At 42.6% G+C, this 18,114-nt stretch overlaps 1 protein-coding gene across 1 annotated transcript; it reads left to right on the plus strand.

Moving 5' to 3' along the window:
• Positions 1-225: 225 nt before the first annotated feature.
• Positions 226-2,135, plus strand: HOXD1 (homeobox D1). Its single transcript, XM_025460287.3, has 2 exons — positions 226-823; positions 1,038-2,135. The coding sequence occupies exons 1-2, from the start codon at positions 226-228 to the stop codon at positions 1,370-1,372; spliced, it is 933 nt and encodes a 310-aa protein (XP_025316072.1). The 3' UTR covers positions 1,373-2,135.
• Positions 2,136-18,114: the final 15,979 nt, after the last annotated feature.

Raw genomic sequence — 18,114 nt, forward strand, 5'->3', positions numbered from 1 at the left:
CTAGGAGGGCGGGCGGAGCGGCGCAGCCCGCGGCGGCCCGGCCCCGCGCTCCGCACCCTGCGCTCTGCACCCCGCGCTCCCCACCCCGCACCCTGCGCTCTGCACCCCGCGCTCCGCACCCCGCGCCCCGCACCCCGCGCCCCGCACCCCGCGCCCCGCACGCTCCGGCCCCGCGCTCCGCACTCCGCGCCCCGGCCCGCGCGCGCCGTTGGAGGCGCCGCAGCCATGAGCTCCTACCTGGAGTACGTGTCGTGCGGCGGCGGCGGCGGCGACGTGCTCAGCTTCGCGCCCAAGTTCTGCCGCGCCGACGCCCGGCCCGCGGCCCTGCAGCCCGCCTTCCCCTTGGGCGGCGGCGACGGCGCCTTCGTGGGCTGCCTGCCCCTGGCCGCCGCCCGGCCCGCGCCTCTGGCCGCGCCGCCCCCTGCCGCGCCCGCCTTCGCGCCCTGCAGCCTGGAGGGCGCCTACGAGGCGGGCGGCGCACCTGCGGCGGCCGGCGGGGCGGACCTGGGCTGCCCGGGGCCCGGCGCGGCCTACGACCTCCCGTGCGCGCTGGGGCGGCCGGCGGGCGACGGCGGGGCGCGCGTCCACTACGCCACCTCGGCGGTCTTCTCGGGCGGCGGCGCCCTCCTGCTCAGCGGCCAGGTGGACTACGCGGCCTTCGGCGAGCCCGGGCCGCCCGCCAGGCTCAGGGAGCCGGCCGCCTTGCAGCCCGCGGCCCCGGGCCCCGGGGCCTACCCCACGTCGGCCTCGCCCGCCTCCGGCCTCCCCGCCGCCTTGAGCACCTTCGAGTGGATGAAAGTGAGGAGGAGCGCCCCTCGGAAAAGTAAGTGCGGGCCGCGGGCGGGGCGCGGGGCGCGGGCCTACGGAGCAGGGGCGCTCGCGGGGCGCTGCTGGCCCAGGCGCCTGCCCTCGAGCGAGCCCCCAGTCGACGTCGGAGCGTGTGCCCGGCTGCTCCGGGAGGCGCGCGGGCCCTTGAGCCCGGGTCCCCTAGAGCCGGGGCCCCGCGCCCCCCGCTGACGCCCTGTCTGTACCTGCAGGCCGACCCGCCGAGTTCGGAGCCGCCAGCCCCTCCAGCGCCATCCGCACGAATTTCAGCACCAAGCAACTGACAGAACTGGAGAAAGAGTTTCATTTCAACAAGTACCTGACTCGAGCCCGACGCATCGAGATCGCCAACTCCTTGCAGCTCAATGATACCCAAGTAAAAATCTGGTTCCAGAATCGCAGGATGAAACAGAAGAAAAGAGAGCGAGAAGGGCTCCTGCCCTCCCACAGCCCCGTGGCTTCCCTCCAGCCCCCCCACTCAGGAGCCAGTACCACCAAGTCTGGAAAGAACCCGGGGAGCCCTTCTCAGGCCCAGGAGCCCTCATGAGGTTCAGCCCTGAGGCTGAGAAAGCTTGGCCTGCAGAAGTCATAGGCCCCCTGACGCCCGCCCGGACTTCCTGAGCTCAGCTTGGGACGGAAGTGGGCATGGGCAGAAATTAATAGAGGTTTCACTTGGGAAACAAGTTTCTTAGGGGGCCTCTGGGTTCCAGATATCAATTTGAGGTCTCTGTAGCCGCTTGTTTGTGTATTATTTGTGTTTTATCAGGGAAAAGGTGCCCAACTGCCAGCCCAGCCCTGCTGCTGTGTCGCCTAACTTAGTCATATGCAATTCTTTGGTGCAGAGGGGCAGAGCCAATAGTTGCTGATCTCTGCCAAACCCCGATGTGCTGAGAAGAACGTCTACCCAAGGTTTTTCGGATTTTAATTTAAAGGACAGACTACATGTATTCAGCTTGAGATAACCAAAGCTAGCTAGTTAGGGCCTTCTTGATGTAGCCGAGCTGCTTCAATGATGATCTTCACATTTGCACTCCACTTTTTTTTTTTCTTTTAAAAGCAGTTTCTACCTCTTCGTGTGCCTGAGTGAAGATACAATCGCTGTCTAGTTAGTAGCTAAACAAATCCACAGGGTGGGTGAACACTAGAACCTGAACTACACCTTGACACCAGTTACTCAGACTGGAATGTAAATATATACAGTATGTATATTTTTAAGGAGGTGTGCTTGCAATGAACTTCTACATGACATTTGATGTCATAGCATGTAAAGAGTGAACTTTTTTTTGTAATAAAAATTACAGGATCTGCTACTCTCTGTTTTTCCTTGCACAACTTTCATTTGCATGATCTTCCTTAAAAGCTAATTTGGTTTCTTCTATTTGGAATTTCTTGATTCTGCTCTGGGAGTTGGTTTAGATTGGTGACTTGAAAAAAAAATAACACTTTTTGCAGGTTGTGTACACAAACCACAAGTAACGGACAACTATCTGAGCAGTTTTAAGGGAGAAGAAAAACTGCTCTGCCAGAGAGTCAGGTAACTTAGGCAGTCTTGTACCTGAAGTGCCTGAGTTTTATGGTGAAGGTGTAGACTGCACATTAACTCAAAGGCGAGGTGTCCACTGTGGGGATGTTGTAAAGCCAAGAAGACACTGCAGAGAGATCTTCTTATTCTTTTGTCTCTTGCTCTCACAACAGGAAAAGACAACCTGAAGATTTTGTTACTTGGCTAGTGTTCTCTGAGAAAGGCAGCTGCACATCAAAAAGTTCTCAATGGCTGACTTCCCATTTCCAAAGTCAAGAATTACAAGGGAGGCTGGCAGAGGCCAGGAGTCAGAGCTTTCCACTTCCTGTAACCCAGACTGACATCCGGCCTAATAAGAGAGCATAGAGGTACCTCTCTGTTTTTAAAAATGAAATACTTCCAAGTGAATTCTTTGAAAGAAGTTTCAAAGCACAGCATTTGACAGTTGGCAAGAGGGTATGTGGTAAAAAAAACCTCTAAGCTTGTTTCCACCTAGCCCCTGCACCCCGCCCCCAGCTCCTAACCCCGAAAGCACACACGGTTGAACAGGCTTCTATGCAACCTTACAATTATATTATGTGGAAAAATGCGACGTTAATACACAAAGCCAAGTGGATACTTGGGACGATTGTCAGGGCAGGACGTGTCCCTCACTTATAAATAGCTATAGCTGTATTTTAAAAAAATCTCCCTATAGCTCAACTGAAAGGCTTCAAGCCCCAAACAATCCAAATAAGAACCTCAGGTCTTCCTTTGGCTAGATTTCTAGATTCTACATTCTTTAAATCCAATTATTCAGAAGTCTGGATACAGTTGTGGAGGATTACGATACCCGATGTGATTGTCTTAGAAGATTGAAATTACACTTAAATTCCTGTCCTCTGCACCCACACTTCAATGGAGTTGAAGAAATAAAATTATAAGCGCTAATAAACTCAGCCAATTAGGGGCAAAAGATATTACTTAAAAAGCAGGTCTGTCAATATTAATCTTTTATTGTTTTTCACAGGTTCACTCTCTTTTTTTTCTTAAAGGTTTTTATTTAGATTCCAGTTCGTTAACATACAGTGTAATAGTAGTTTCAAGTTGTCAATATTGTTCTTATGTTTCACCATCTGCCCCTCATTGACTTGATGCTAATCAGATCTTGTTTGACACAACAGCACCCCCCACCCCCACCCCCACCCCCAGCTTTGTAGCTATTGGAAAGGACTTGTTACAGGACTTGTCATGTGCTTACTTGCAGCCACCTCGTGGCTTCCCCTGCAGTGGTCTTTGACAAGACAATGTTTCCTTTTTGATAAGCATTAAGTGTACACCTAAACAAACAAACAAACATACAAAATGCCAACACGCTGGGTCATTTCCTTAATCTACCACCCTTTTCACTGAGAAAATAAAGCTTTTCCTTTTGAAGCTACTGCTAGCACTTAACCCTGATGGATGTCTTCCTTGATGAAGGTGGCTATTTTGACATACGTATAATGTTCTATGAATCAGGCCAATATTAGCTATTTTTTGACCAACCCCAGGGATCTTTAAAAGCTTTCTTAATGCAGATCACTATACAGCTATATTCAGTATTAGGGAGAGTCCTGGCTGGGGATGGGGATGAACTAGGTGACCTCTGGAGGTCCCTTTCAGCAATGAAAATGCTATAGAAACAATTCAATGACTTCTGCATATTTTATTTTAGGCCTATGGATGGGGAAAAAAAAAAAAGAGTTCAGCCCCAAGAAAATAAATACAGTCCATAGGATTACGGTGACACTGTGTTTGTACAGGAAAAGTGGATTTTAGACTTCATTAAATACCTCTTGTCGGTAGAGGTACCTAATCCATTTGGATTGTTTATAGAACATTCCCCTTCCCCTTATTCACAGCTTTGTGTTATTTTGAGTGAGATCATCCATGAAGTATGATGGTTACTATGCAAACCGTGAGACTACTAAAACAATCACATTTCTATTTTATAAGAATTTAAACTAAATATGCTAATTTACCCTCCAGCGGCCCGTTACAAGAATGAATACACAGTGGACAGTTCTGGCTGTTGTATAATTTACTGTTCAATGTTCCTTTGTTTTCACAGAATGACCATGTGTCTATTTTTCTGGATTCAGGATAGTTGGGGGTGAGGAGAAGAAATAAAGCATTTAATAATATTTGAATTTCCATCACTTGAGTGCTAGCAAACAAAGGACTTGCTAATGTAAAAACCTAAAATAATGTCACCTAATTCCTCAAAAGATATTTCTGCCCCAGCCTTGGATATGGTCGGGCCTGAGACCAGAGAGGTTATGTCCAATTATCAGGTCATCAGAAAAGAGGGGCAGACCCCGGCGAGTTGCGTTAGTTCTGGAGTTCTTAATTATTTCTTATGGCCAAACAATGTTCTATATTTGCCTAATATTGAATTTCAAAACCTCAGGACCTAATCGGCTTCAGAGAAATGTTTAGTTTGACCACAGCCCTCTCGACAAGAAAAATGCCGATTGTTAAAACTTTATTTGTGGTTTTAAAGTGAAACCATACTGGACGTATCTCACAAATTATGATAAATCTCCATCTAAATAGAATCAAGATTTTCATGGTTTTGACCTCTAAAGCATATTTCCAGAGCATGAACATGCAATGAACATACAAAATAGCTCTAGTTAACATCTCACTTACAACTGCTTCTGAAGTTATAATTGTTATGCACAAATATAAATTCAATAGAAATGGTTTAAATTTAATAGTGAAATAGAAGGAAAGAATTCCTAAATACTGACATGAAAAGAAAGTCTATTTCTTAGATTGTAAATACTTTTTTTTTAAAATATTTTATTTATTTATACATGAGAAACACAGAGAGATAGAGAGGCAGAGGGAGAGGGAGGAGCAGGCTCCTCACAGAGAGCCCGACGCGGGACTCGATCCTGGGATTGGGATCATGCCTTCAGCTGAAGGCAGACGCTGAACCGCTGAGCCACCCAGGCATCCCATGATTGTAAAAACTTAAACATGATCTCTTCTACTAGTCTTATTGATATAATTTAATAAATACAAAGGATGGCCAAAGATTGGTCATTTGGACTTGTAAATAGTTAATAGAGCAGGTCACTGACACTTCTGAGGCATTTCTAGAAGGCTCTAGACTATTTAGCACATTCCATTCTTCGGGGTTTTGTTGAGCCTAAACTATACTTTGAGGGATGTCTTTAAGAAAAAATCATGAATACAAAATTGCTAGGGTATCTTTCAGATCCTGGAAGTGAATAAGTGAATTTTAAGTTAGTTTCTTTCTTTCTTTCTTTCTTTCTTTCTTTCTTTCTTTCTTTCTTTCTTTCTTTCTTTCTTTCTTCCTTCTTTCCTTCCTTCCTTTCCTTCTTCTTTCTTCTTTTCTTTCTTTCTTTCTTTCTTTCTTTCTTTCTTTCTTTCTTTCTTTCTTTCTTCTTTCTTTCTCTTCTTTCTTCCTTTCCTTTCCTTTCCTTTCCTTTCCTTTCCTTTCCTTTCCTTTCCTTTCCTTTCCTTTCCTTTCCTTTCCTTTCCTTCCTTTCCTTTCCTTCCTTTTTAAAAATTTTACTTTTAATGGGACGCCAGGGTTGCTCAGCAGTTGAGCATCTACGCCTTTGGCCCAGGGTGTGATCCCGTGGTCCTGGGATCGAATCCCACATTGGGCTCCCCACATGGGGGCCTGCTTCTCCCTCTGCCTGTGTCTCTCCCTCTCTCTCTGTGTCTCTCATGAATAAATAAATAAAATCTTCAAAAAAAAACCACCAGATTTTATTTTTAAGTAATCTCTACAGCCAATATGGGGCTGGAACTCACAACCCTGAGATCAAGAGTTGCATACTCTACTGACTGAGTGAGCCACGTGCCCCAAGTTTCTTTGAGTTCATGATAGATGCTTATCTGCCCCTTCCTGAAATCCTTGCTCCATTCCCAATACATAGCCATTATTTGTAAGATGATAGCAGTGACTGTTTTTCTCCAACATCTTGGAACCAGAATGACCATTTGCTCTTCTTAAAGTGTATCAAATACTAGATAATGTGGACAAGCGCAGGTTGGGGCTCTGTTCTACAGTCTGATCATCTCAGTCCCACTCTGCTCTTTCTTGGCTACTGGCTGGCTGAACTATTGCTCCATCTTGTAGCAGGAGCTCTATTTCATCCCAGTGGTTTTTTCCTGTTGTGTTTCCTTCTCAATGATTTAAACAGAAGAGAAATCTAGAACTGGAGATGATACAGCTACACTGCTGGCTTCTAAGCATTTCCCAGGAGGATGGAATCACTGAGGCTGAGGAAAGGGCTATGGAAAAAAAAAGAACATTATTCTTAAGGAGGGAGATGTGGATGTTAGCACTGATTGTGATTTTCAGTGAAAAGGAAACAGAACTCCCCTGTTCTCGGTTTCTTCTATAAAACAGAGGGGTTTGGTCTGGATGATCATTAAGTTTCCTTATCACCATATATTCTCGCAATCCCTTACTTTTCGACTTATTACTGAAAAGTTTATTTAACAATGATGTAGCTGTGTAAGTTTGGCATCAACAAGAGACCTTTACATTTTAAATTATCCATCTTCAGAATGTGTGTGGGTAGGGGCCCCTGGGTGACTCAGCGTCTGCCTTGGACTCAGGTCTGATCCTGGAAGTCAGGCTCCCTGCTCAGTGGGGAGTCTACTTTTCCAGAGTCTCCGTCTGCTCCTTCCCCTGCTCGCACTCTCTCTCTCTCTCTTAAATAAATAACTAAAATCTTAAAAAAAAAAAAAGAACATTGTGTATATATGTGAACTAGGTGATGTTTCTCATTGGTCTTGACTCAAACAAAAGAGCTAACAATGCTGATAGCCTCCCCACAGTTACCACTTCCCTCTGAAGAGATGGGAAACTTTTCAAATGGCTGTTAGAGCTTCAAGTTCAGATTCTCAATCTTCTTGTTCTTAATAACTTAAAGTCCACAGCTTTCGGAATAGAGAAATAATTTTGAATTTCTCATCTTTTAAAATATGTGGGATTTCAAAGTAAATACTCTGTTCTGTTGCAGAGAGAGATACAAATACCCAACTCGCTCCTGCTTTCCATTAGTTACTGAGCCCTACTTATTTTTCCTTCAGAATGTCTCAGGCCTTTTTTCCTTCTCCATTGGATCAGGCTTTATCATCTCTCATTCAGCTATACCATGGATGCCCTGCTGATCTTGCCTTCAGGCTCCTTCCCTGTCAATCCATTTTAAAGCCCTGTCTTCATCATGTTGTTCCATTTTAAATTCTCAGTAGCTCCTGGTTGCCAGTGGGAGAAGCTCAAATGTTTTAGCCTGAGATTCAAGTCTCCCAGCATCCATGTTGAGCTCATGCCATGGCCTGACATAGCGACGTCACCCTTGCGAGTGTGATCTGTTCATTCTTTTCCCCAAGGAAATTTATGCTTTTCTGCCTCTGAACCTTTTCTCACGCTATCCCTCTCTCTTAGAATTATCTTCCACCTTCTCTCTGCCTATCCAAAGTCATCCTTTATGGCACAGCTTGAATTTCATCACTGTGAAGTCTTTTTGCACATCCAGACTTAAAGTGAGCTCCTCTGAGCTTCTGTAGTATTTGTATTACTCATTCAGCATTTCCAGTCTTCTGCTATGAGATCACTTTCTTTCTCCCTCCCTGCCACTGTCTCCCTCTTATTTGTTCTCCATTCATTTTCTCACCATTGCTATATATTTTCTCTCTCATTGAGTACCTTATACATAATAGCGATTCTATACTAGTTGCTGAATGTTGAATGGTTTTATTAGATTATTACATCAGGGCTACTCATCAAGCATCTCTTGTGCCAGGTGAAGGACATTAAAATAATTTATTTGCTAATTTTTTTTTTCCAAGTAATCTCTATGCCCAGTGCGGGGCTCGAACTCACAATCTCCAGTTCAAGAGTCACATGCTCTACCCACTGAGCCAGCAAGGCTCCCCATGCTAAGTATTCTTTATATTTCATTATTTATAGAAGAACATGAGCTATTCTTGACCACACTATAAAATACTAATAGGAGGGTAGGAGGTAAAGGAGGAACCATAGACTCCCTTTCTTGTGCTTCAAAGCACATTCTTTTGATTGACTACATTGAAAACGAATGGAGAGTGTGAATGTTATCTGAACTGGTCCCTTTTATCCTTATAGAATATAATGTATAATGCACTTTGGTTGTTTGGGGCTTTGTAATATATGGTATTGCATTTATTACTTACTATAATCACTTGAATACCTTATGGGAACTTGAGTACCTTATGGGAACAGAACAGAACCACTGGAAGAGGGTTTTTGAAATCAAACAAGGTCTTTTGTGGAGTTTCTCAAGAGCGATCTGGAGACAATAAATGTAGTGGTTACAAGAGTGCATCTTGGAGGCAGACAGGATTGGGAGCAAATCCTGAGATGGATAATGCAATGTCACTTAAAAATGGGAATTATGACATCCTTATTTCATTGACTTGTGAAGATGAACAGAGGATGAACAGACACATGCAGATTGCCTAGCACAATACCTGATGCTTAATAAACATTCACAAATTATTAATACAGGGTAGACTGAGAGTTATAACAGGTAACTAGGATGGAAAGACAAAGTCTGAGGGAGAGAAATATTCATATTTTATATATATTATATATATATAAAACACAAATATTTATCAAACTATTATTAAACTATTAGGCACCAGGCACAGACTATTAACCACTAGAATTGAAGAGACTGAGAAGGGAACAGGAATTATAGGGAATCAGGTTGGAGAGAATAATTAAAGGTCTAGGATTATTGATATAATTGGCACAATTTAGGTAGTATATGATAACAGACTAAATTAAAATGGTACTTAATAAATACTTGATGAGAGCAATGGTTAATCACTCACTGAATTAAGAGCCCAAGACCGTAGAAGACCCTAGCCTGGGAGAAAGAAAGAATGAGAGGGGTATTAGACCACTGACCATTGCTTCCAATTTATTGTATCAGTCCAGGCAATGCAGAAAACTTAAATCCACTACACATCTGCTAAAATTTTCCCCATCTGAAAGGACATATGAATTCACATGCATGGTATTTTGAGGGTCAGGTGTCATAAATTAGGTTACAGTGATGATTTACATGAGTTTCCTACACTGTGGCACTTCCCCAGGGTTGAATTTATCATCCTTAAAAATAGAGATTCTGGGATCCCTGGGTGGCGCAGCGGTTTGGCGCCTGCCTTTAGCCCAGGGCACGATCCTGGAGACGCGGGATCGAATCCCACGTCGGGCTCCCGGTGCATGGAACCTGCTTCTCCCTCTGCCTGTGTCTCTGCCTCTCTCTCTCTGTGTATGACTATCATAAATAAATAAAAATTAAAAAAAATAGAGATTCTGTTTGCTGTGCTCTGTTGACATCAAAGTTAAAAATAGGATCAACCACATTCTTGACTCTGTTACTGCAGAAAGAAGAAATTCCTCCCTCTACCTACTCTGGCAATGGGGAATCATGAATTTTCTTAACTGTGCATAAACCTGTAACTATTTCCATTGTGGGTTTATGAATGCCTGCCCTTAAGCTGGAAAAAAAAAAAAAAGACTTGCTGCAGAGGGATATTTTGAGGTCTAATTAATGTCAAGATAGTCCTATGTAAATAGAAACTATTTTATTTTTCCTAAATGCTTATGACCTAATTGTCAAAATAGTGTTAGTATCCAATTACTTGTATGAATAATTACTCTATCATATATAAATGTTTATATCTCCACTTACATTTGAAACCTGAGCTACATTTCAAATTTGTGAAGTCTTTTGGTTTTACTACAGGGGCCAAGAAAAGAAATTACTACCGTATAAAAGAATTGTAGAAAGATAGGTTCACAGTAAATATAACTACTGCAAAGGACAAGTTAAAAATATAATATTTCTTATTCGACAAGGTTAGTATACTATTTGTCCCTAAAAATCTTTAACCTTTTTTTTTTTTTTTTTTTTTTTTTAATCTTTAACCTTCTTTAAAAACAATTTAAGCTCCCTTGGGGTGGAGTGTCTGGTGGCTCAGTTGGTGAAGCCTCTGACTCTTGGTTTCAACTCAGGTCATGATCTCAGAGTCATAACCTCAGGGTCATGAGATTGAACCCAATGTCAAGCCCTGTGCCTGGCTCTGGGCTCAGTGAGGAGTCTGCTTGATATTCTCTCTCCCTCTGCTCTTCCCCTCACTTGTATTCTTTCTGCTCTCTTCATGTCTCTCACATAAATAAATAAACAAAGAAATAAATAAAATCTTACAAAATTTTCCTTGGGTTAGTCTGTCAAGAAGCCAGATTTATTCTGTTTGCACATAAAAGCCCACATGCAACCAGAATAATCTGTTTTTCTAGCAGCATATGGTTACTTTGCAAACTTCAGAAACAGCTGTGTTTGTGTCTCTGAAGAAGCTTTGGAATTTGTTATGTGGTGATGCTATCCAAGAACCGTCCAAGTTTACTTTTATTGTAAGTTTGTGATTTTTGGTAGTCCTGAATTTTGAAAAGTATATAGTTTATAAGAAAATGTTAGTGATCTCTTAACTGGTCTCACAAAAACAATCATGTTACATATTTTTTTTATACAAATGGACTGAATGAACTTGAGTCTGAATGATCAAAGATGAATAAAGGTATTGCTTTATCCCTGTCCCTAACTTCATAAGCATCATAAAACAAAGCAAGCTAGCCCCAGATTATTTGTAAATAGAAGTTTCAGATTTTCCAATTCTGTTCCCTCCCAATTTTAGTTGTAAAATATAATTATCATTTTGAACTCAGGACAAATAGAGTTAGCTTAAAGCTTTCTCAATTAAGATTATGTAATATCAGGGATATTCTAGTCTTTTTTTTTTTAAGTTTTATGTATTTAAATAATTTCTACACCTGGTGTATGGCTTCATCTTACAACCCTGGGATCAAGAGTCGCATCTGCCCCCAACACAGTCAGCCAGGTGCCCCAAGGACACTTCAATCAAATTGAAAAACATATTTGGGTTGCTTAAATATCCAAACTTTTAAATATCCCCCCTCGCTTATTGTCAGAAGCTCTTCCAGAGACTACTCTCCTAGTGAAGAAGGAATAATTATCTGTTAGTTTCATCTGTTTCTCTTGTTTGTTAAATTTATTTTTACTTGAAAAATACTGTGCAAAGTATGTACCCAGTTTTATACAAGTATTTCTGTGTACCAAACTATCTCTCCATGTATTCATTTATCATTCCTTCTATCTGTGGGTCTACATAGAGAGAGATGTCAAAAAAGGATGTTCACCTAATGTTAATGATGATTATTTCTACATGGTAGGCTTTTGCTGATTTTTTTCTTTGTAGTACTTTTCTACATTGCTTAAAATTTTAAAACAATGAGTCATTAAATGTAGACATAATAAAGTCATTACTTTAAAATACATGAAAAAGAGAAAATTGCATTTGATAGTCACAGTCTTTGCATTTATTTTTGCCAGTGGAAGATCCCAGAGGAATTAGATAATGCATCTCATGTGCCAATTCCTGAATAATTAAATAAAAATGTCTGTAATATACATGGGTGTACATGTGAGTCGAATAAATGATAGATAAGGTCTATCATTCATTTCTTCAATAGGGAATTCAGCACTTGGGTGTCACATATGTTCAATTTTCTTCCTACCAGTTGGAAACAAGCTCTGAATTGTGCTGATAAAAGCAGAATTCATGAATAGCGGAAGAATAAGAAAAGAATATCTTACGCTTAAGTAAAATAGCGAATCCAGAAGTATGGAAAACGATACTATATTTTATGGAATTATTTTTTTAATTGAAGTATGGTTGACTCACAATGTTACCTTAGTTTCAGGTGTACAACACAGTAACTGGACAAGTTTATACATTATGCTGTGCTCTCCATGAGTGTAGCTGCCATCTGTCACCCCAGGACACTATACAATACAATACTATTGACTATATTCCCTATGTTATACCTTTTATTCCCATGACTTATGCATCCTACAACTGGAAGCTTGTATCTCCCAGTCACTTTCTCCCATTTTGCCTGTTCCCACCCCTCTAAAACTATACTTATTATCACTTTCCATATATACAAAGCAAAACTAAAGAAATCCTGCTTTTTTAAATAAAGATTTTATTTATTTATCCATGAGAGACACAGAAAGGCAGAGACATAGGCAGAGGGAAAAGCAGGCTTACTGCAGGGAGCCTGATGCAGGACTTGATCCCAGGACCCCAGGATCAAGACCTGAACCAAAGGCAGACGCTCAACCACTGAGCCACGCAGGTGCCCCAGATTTATTTATGTTAGAGAGAGAGAGACAGCGCCAGTGTGAGTGAGGGGAGGGGCAGAGGGAGAGAGAGAGAGAATCTCAAGCAGCCTGCCTGCTGAGTACAGAGCCCGACTCTAGGCTCCATCCCAGGATCCTGAGATCAAGACCTGAGCCAAAATCAAGAGTTGGCCAGTTAACCCACTGTGCCACTCAAGTGCCCCAAGAATGAGTGTTCTTAATATACTTTGCATTTTTTTCTGGAGAGCAACACCAAAATATTCTTTGATATCTATCTTTCATTTATGTTGTAGAAAGGCTTAGGAAATTTCATGGTGGTCTATGAGAGAAACACACCAAAAACCCAGGGCTAGTTAAGCCTCCAGGAGGCTAGTGAAAGGTTAGGTAACTATCAAGAGAAAATGCTAGTTCTTTCGTCGGCTTCATTTCAAAGGTGACTTATTTTATTGGCAGCTTGATATCTCTAAGTATGTGTGAGAAATTTTTTTAAATTTTTATTTATTTATGATAGTCACAGAGAGAGAGAGAGGCAGAGACACAGGCAGAGGGAGAAGCAGGCTCCATGCACTGGGAGCCCGACGTGGGATTCGATCCCGGGTCTCCAGGATCGCGCCCTGGGCCAAAGGCAGGCGCCAAACCGCTGCGCCACCCAGGGATCCCTGTGTGAGAAAATTTAAAATAGGTATGCATTTTTTCTGTTACTGGGTATCATCATTTGGCTAAGATCGTCACAATTCTGTGGGGCATCTACCTGGCGGCTGCCATTGGTTGGGTTGGTTGCATTGGCCTAGTAACTGCTCCTTCGTCCTCTAGCAGCTTCCCACTTTTTCTGGGGGTAAAGGAGTAGCTGATGCTTCTGCCCCTGGCAGCGATGCCAGCTCTGGGCCCCTTGCTAGTTTACACCGAGGGAGGTGCTCCTGGCTGGCCACAGAGCCTCCTCTGCGTGTAGTTGGGTGACCCTCCCGGAGTAACTAAAATCCAATCATTTCCCCACCCTGTTTCAACTGGCTTGAGTGGGTCCCATGTTGCCTCTCAGAACCCTGTCGGATGCACTGCCCTCAAGGAACTTAAAAACTCAGTAGTAAGGAAGATCAGACAAGTCCAAAAATAACTTTAAGTGCTTTATGGGAGCTTCACATGCTTCGGACTGTGTCTACACAGCACAAAATGAAGTGGCAGTCTGGTGCTCATCCAGCTGCTTTAACAAATTTGGCAGCCCCCTGGATACCTAAGACTTCCAAGTCTATCATAAGAGCTCTGGAGAAGGGATTCCACAATTTGCACTAGAAACTCGCTGTGAGTTGCTTCGTAGACTGGTACTGGAGAAATGGAATAGGGTTTTTTTTTTTTTTCTTTCCTTCCATCTCTTTTGGTTTACAGGAACTTAGCTCATAGTGGGAATTTGGAACTAAATGATGACAAAGTCCCACTACCGATTGCTCCTTGCTTTGTGTCATGGTTTGATTAATTTTAATTCTTTCCATTTCGAAACCCTCTGCACTCCACCTTGCATTCTGTACCCATGTCTGTCATGGACAATGGCTGTCTGTTGCCATGGTGATCTGCACCCATGTATCTCCTCCAGGAAAGGAGAGAGATATTCATCTTCCTAACTCTGGACTCCCCACCCAACCTATATTGGCTTTGTATACCATAATTATTGAAATTTTTAAAAGGAATTATCTGTGTGCCCTGCGCTGGTCCTGCTACAAGGTGCTGCCCCTCATACTTGGATTAAGATGATAAGTAAGGGAAATTTGTCTCTATATCTTCTTTTTGAGGCACTTTCTGCTACCCCTCCGTCTATGCATACAGTCCAGCCAGTTAGCTCTAAGCACCAACTGCCATGTTCTCAACCTGGTTACATGAGTGGTTGAAACTGGTCACAGAAGTTTTTTTTTTTTTTTTTTTGATTTTTTTTTTAAATTTTTATTTATTTATGATAGTCACACACAGAGAGAGAGAGAGAGAGAGGCAGAGACACAGGCAGAGGGAGAAGCAGGCTCCATGCACCGGGAGCCCGACGTGGGATTCGATCCCAGGTCTCCAGGATCGTGCCCTGGGCCAAAGGCAGGCGCCAAATCGCTGCGCCACCCAGGGATCCCTGGTCACAGAAGTTTAATGTACCTTTCGGCCTGCGTGCTGTATTTCATGATCAAAATAAGTGAGGGGTGCCTGACTGGCTCAGTCAGAGAGAATGCATCTATTTTTTTTTTAAGATATTACTTATTTATTTGAGAGAGAGAGAGAGAGAGAGAGAGGTATCGAGAGAGAGCACAAGCAGCGGGGAGAGGGAGAAGCAGATTCCCACCGAGCAGGGACCCGATGCAGGGCTCTATCCCAGAACCCTGGGATCATGACCTGAGCTGAAGGCAGATGCTTAACGAACTGAGCCACCCAGGTGTCCTGAGCATGTACCTGTTAATCTCAGGGTGGTGAGTTCAAGCCTCAGGTGTGGCGTAGAGTTTACTTAAAATAAAATTTAAAAAAATTAGCGAAGTAATGCTCTTTCAAAACAGGTGTCCAGCCTGGGTTTCCCACTGAATGAGAGAGAAAACTGTTTTAATATGTATTAAGCTTTATTCTAAAGGCAAGAGTAAGGCATTAAGAGAGTTAAGCTGTGAGACAGATTGGATGGAAAGAGAATCAGTGAGGCCACTTAAGGGTTCATTTCCATAGCCTTCATGAGAGATGATGAAGTTTGAGGCCAGGAAGAAGATGGAAAAACATAAGACAGACACTTTGGAGGAAAAAATAGGAAGGAGTTGGTGAGACCAGATATAGACCTTGGAGCTCTAACAATAGAAATGATTGGGGAAATTTTTTTTTATTATGGTAAAATACACATAAATCAAAATTTATCATTTTACCCACTTTTAAATGTACAATTCAGTGGCGTGAAGGGCATTCACATTGTTGTGCAACCATCACTATTATCCATCACCAGAACTTTTTCATTTCCCCAAACTGAAACTCGTACTCACTAAACACTAACTTTCCATTCCCTCCTCTCCCCAGCCCCTGGTAACCACCATTCTCATTTCCATCTCTGTGAATTTGCCTATTCCTCATACCTTACATAAGTGGAATCATATAACATTTGTCCTTTTGTGTCTGGCTTATCTAAATTACCATAATGTTTTCAAAACAGAAATGATTTTGCTGTGCCTCACCTCCATTACAAGTCATTTGAGATAAAATTGTGGTTTTCAACATGACACTAAATTAAACATATGCTTAAATTTAAGAAAGCATATCTCTGGGTTTTCTTTTCTTTGCTTTTTTTTTTTAAAGATTTTATTTATTTATTCATGAGAGACACACAGAGAGAGGCAGAGACACAGGCGGAGGGAGAAGCAAGCTCTCTGTGAGGAGCCCGACGTGAGACTTGATCCCAGGACCCAGGATCACGCTCTGAGCTGAAGGCAGATGCTCAACCACTGAGCTACTCAGGCGTCCCATCTCTGGGTTTTCTGACTGCAAATTTTGGATAATTAAACTTTTCTCCCTTTTCTGCGTCTGGGGTGTGAGTGGGATGTATGTAGAGTAGGAGCTACTCTCATTTTACCTACTGGGTATTCAACTGCTCAGAGGCCTTCCAACACTTGGAAATGCTGCATTTTCAGATTTTCCTCAAATTCTCCCTAAACTCAAATATAGCTGTCAGGTCTCCTATTTCCTTTGGGTTCTGTTCTCTGCTAATAGGTTGAGGATGCTGACAACAGGCTGGCCTACATTTCTCAGGTAACATATTTAAATTTTGATCAGGAATATCTATATCTATATCTATATCTATATCTATATCTATATCTAATCTATCTATCTATTTATCTAACTATCTATCTATCTATCTATCTTTTTTTTTTTTTTTTTACGAGACCCTAATGAGTCCTAGAGACATTGTAGAAATGGAAACTTTGAGAGGATGTGAGACTTTGGTCAAAGCAGGCTTGGGACTCTCCCAAATCTCTCATGCAGATGAACACCTAGGATAGCTGTTTGGCTCCAGCAAAGGCCACTAAAGGTGGATGGTGCTTCAGGTGGCACAAAGCAAGGAGTAGAGAAGGAACTTTTCACAGCATAGAATCCTCTCTGTTTGGGCTGGAAAGAGCCTTAGTGGTTTTCCACTCCAGTCCCAAAACATGGGCTTGGAAATCAGAAAACCTGTGTTCAAATTTAGACTCTACTCTTGACTATTTGACCTTGGGCAAGCCACTTGACCTCTTCTGCACTTCACTTTCCTTATGGGGAAATGAACAAAATGGTATCTACCTCATAAGATCATGGTAAGGATTAAATAAAACAATATCTAAAAAGTATTTCTACATTTATAAACTTAGTAGCTTAGAGCAACAGTAATCATCCATAATCTCACAGTTTCTGTGGGTTAGGAATTCTGGAGTGGTTTGGCTGGGTTGTTCTGGCTCAGGATTTCTCACAAGGTTACAGTCAGATGTCAGCAGTCTGATGGCTTGGTGGGGCCTGAGGGATTCATGCCCAACATGGCTCCCTCACACGGCTGGCAGGTCAGTACTCTCCATGTGGGCCCCTCTGTGGGCTGCTTGTGTGTCTTCGTGACATGGTTACTGGCTCCTTTCAAAACAAGTACATCAGGAAACCAAGATAAAAGCTCTAATACCCGAACTCATCTGAAATGACGCATTATACTTTGGAATGTTCTACTAGTCTCACAGGCCCATCTCTGTTCCAGTGTGGGAGTGGGCTGCACAACGATGTGAAGAGCAGGAAGTGAGGTCCTTGGAGGCTGGCTACTACTTCCATCTTTGGCTCCAATTCTAGCTATGAATTACCCCAGGAAGAGGAGAAACATGGCGGTGGGGTGAGATCTGGAGGGAGGCCAGAAATTGGACCTGATGGGACAGGCAGGAAGACACAGAAACTAACTTCATCCACCTTTCCCTGCCCCAACAGAGGGTCTGAAAGGACAATACTAATCCATTGGTGGTTGTTTTGAAAAGCAGTTTACCATCAAAAATATGAGGTATGTAAATAAATAAAATCTTTAAAAAAAAAAAAAAAAAAGGGATCCCTGGGTGGCGCAGCGGTTTGGCGCCTGCCTTTGGCCCGGGGCGCGATCCTGGAGACCCGGGATCGAATCCCACGTCGGGCTCCCGGTGCTTGGAGCCTGCTTCTCCCTCTGCCTGTGTCTCTGCCTCTCTCTCTCTCTCTGTGACTATCATGAATAAATAAATAAAATCTTTAAAAAAAAAAAATATGAGGTATGTTTATTTTCATGTTTTTATTTTGCTTTAAAATATTCATTAGTTTGCTTAAAAGATAGTATAAAGATCCTCATAGATGCATCAATCAACACATTTACTTGCTCATTTTTCTTCTAATTTTAGTTTTCAAAAATACCCAAAGGCTACCTCCATTACAGGGTAATGGACTGCAAAATCTTATTTAATTACAATGAACATATTTAGTGGAGTTACAAAAAAGAAAAAAATATGTAATTCT

Source organism: Canis lupus, chromosome 36 (genome assembly GCF_003254725.2).
Source record: "Canis lupus dingo isolate Sandy chromosome 36, ASM325472v2, whole genome shotgun sequence".
NCBI lineage: Eukaryota > Metazoa > Chordata > Mammalia > Carnivora > Canidae > Canis > Canis lupus.

Bases quoted from the DNA above. Each gene is read 5' to 3' on its own strand.
- HOXD1 (XM_025460287.3), top strand. From the start codon at position 226: ATGAGCTCCTACCTGGAGTACGTGTCGTGCGGCGGCGGCGGCGGCGAC. The intron at 824-1,037 runs GTAAGTGCGGGC...CTGTACCTGCAG, and splicing joins GAGGAGCGCCCCTCGGAAAA to GCCGACCCGCCGAGTTCGGA.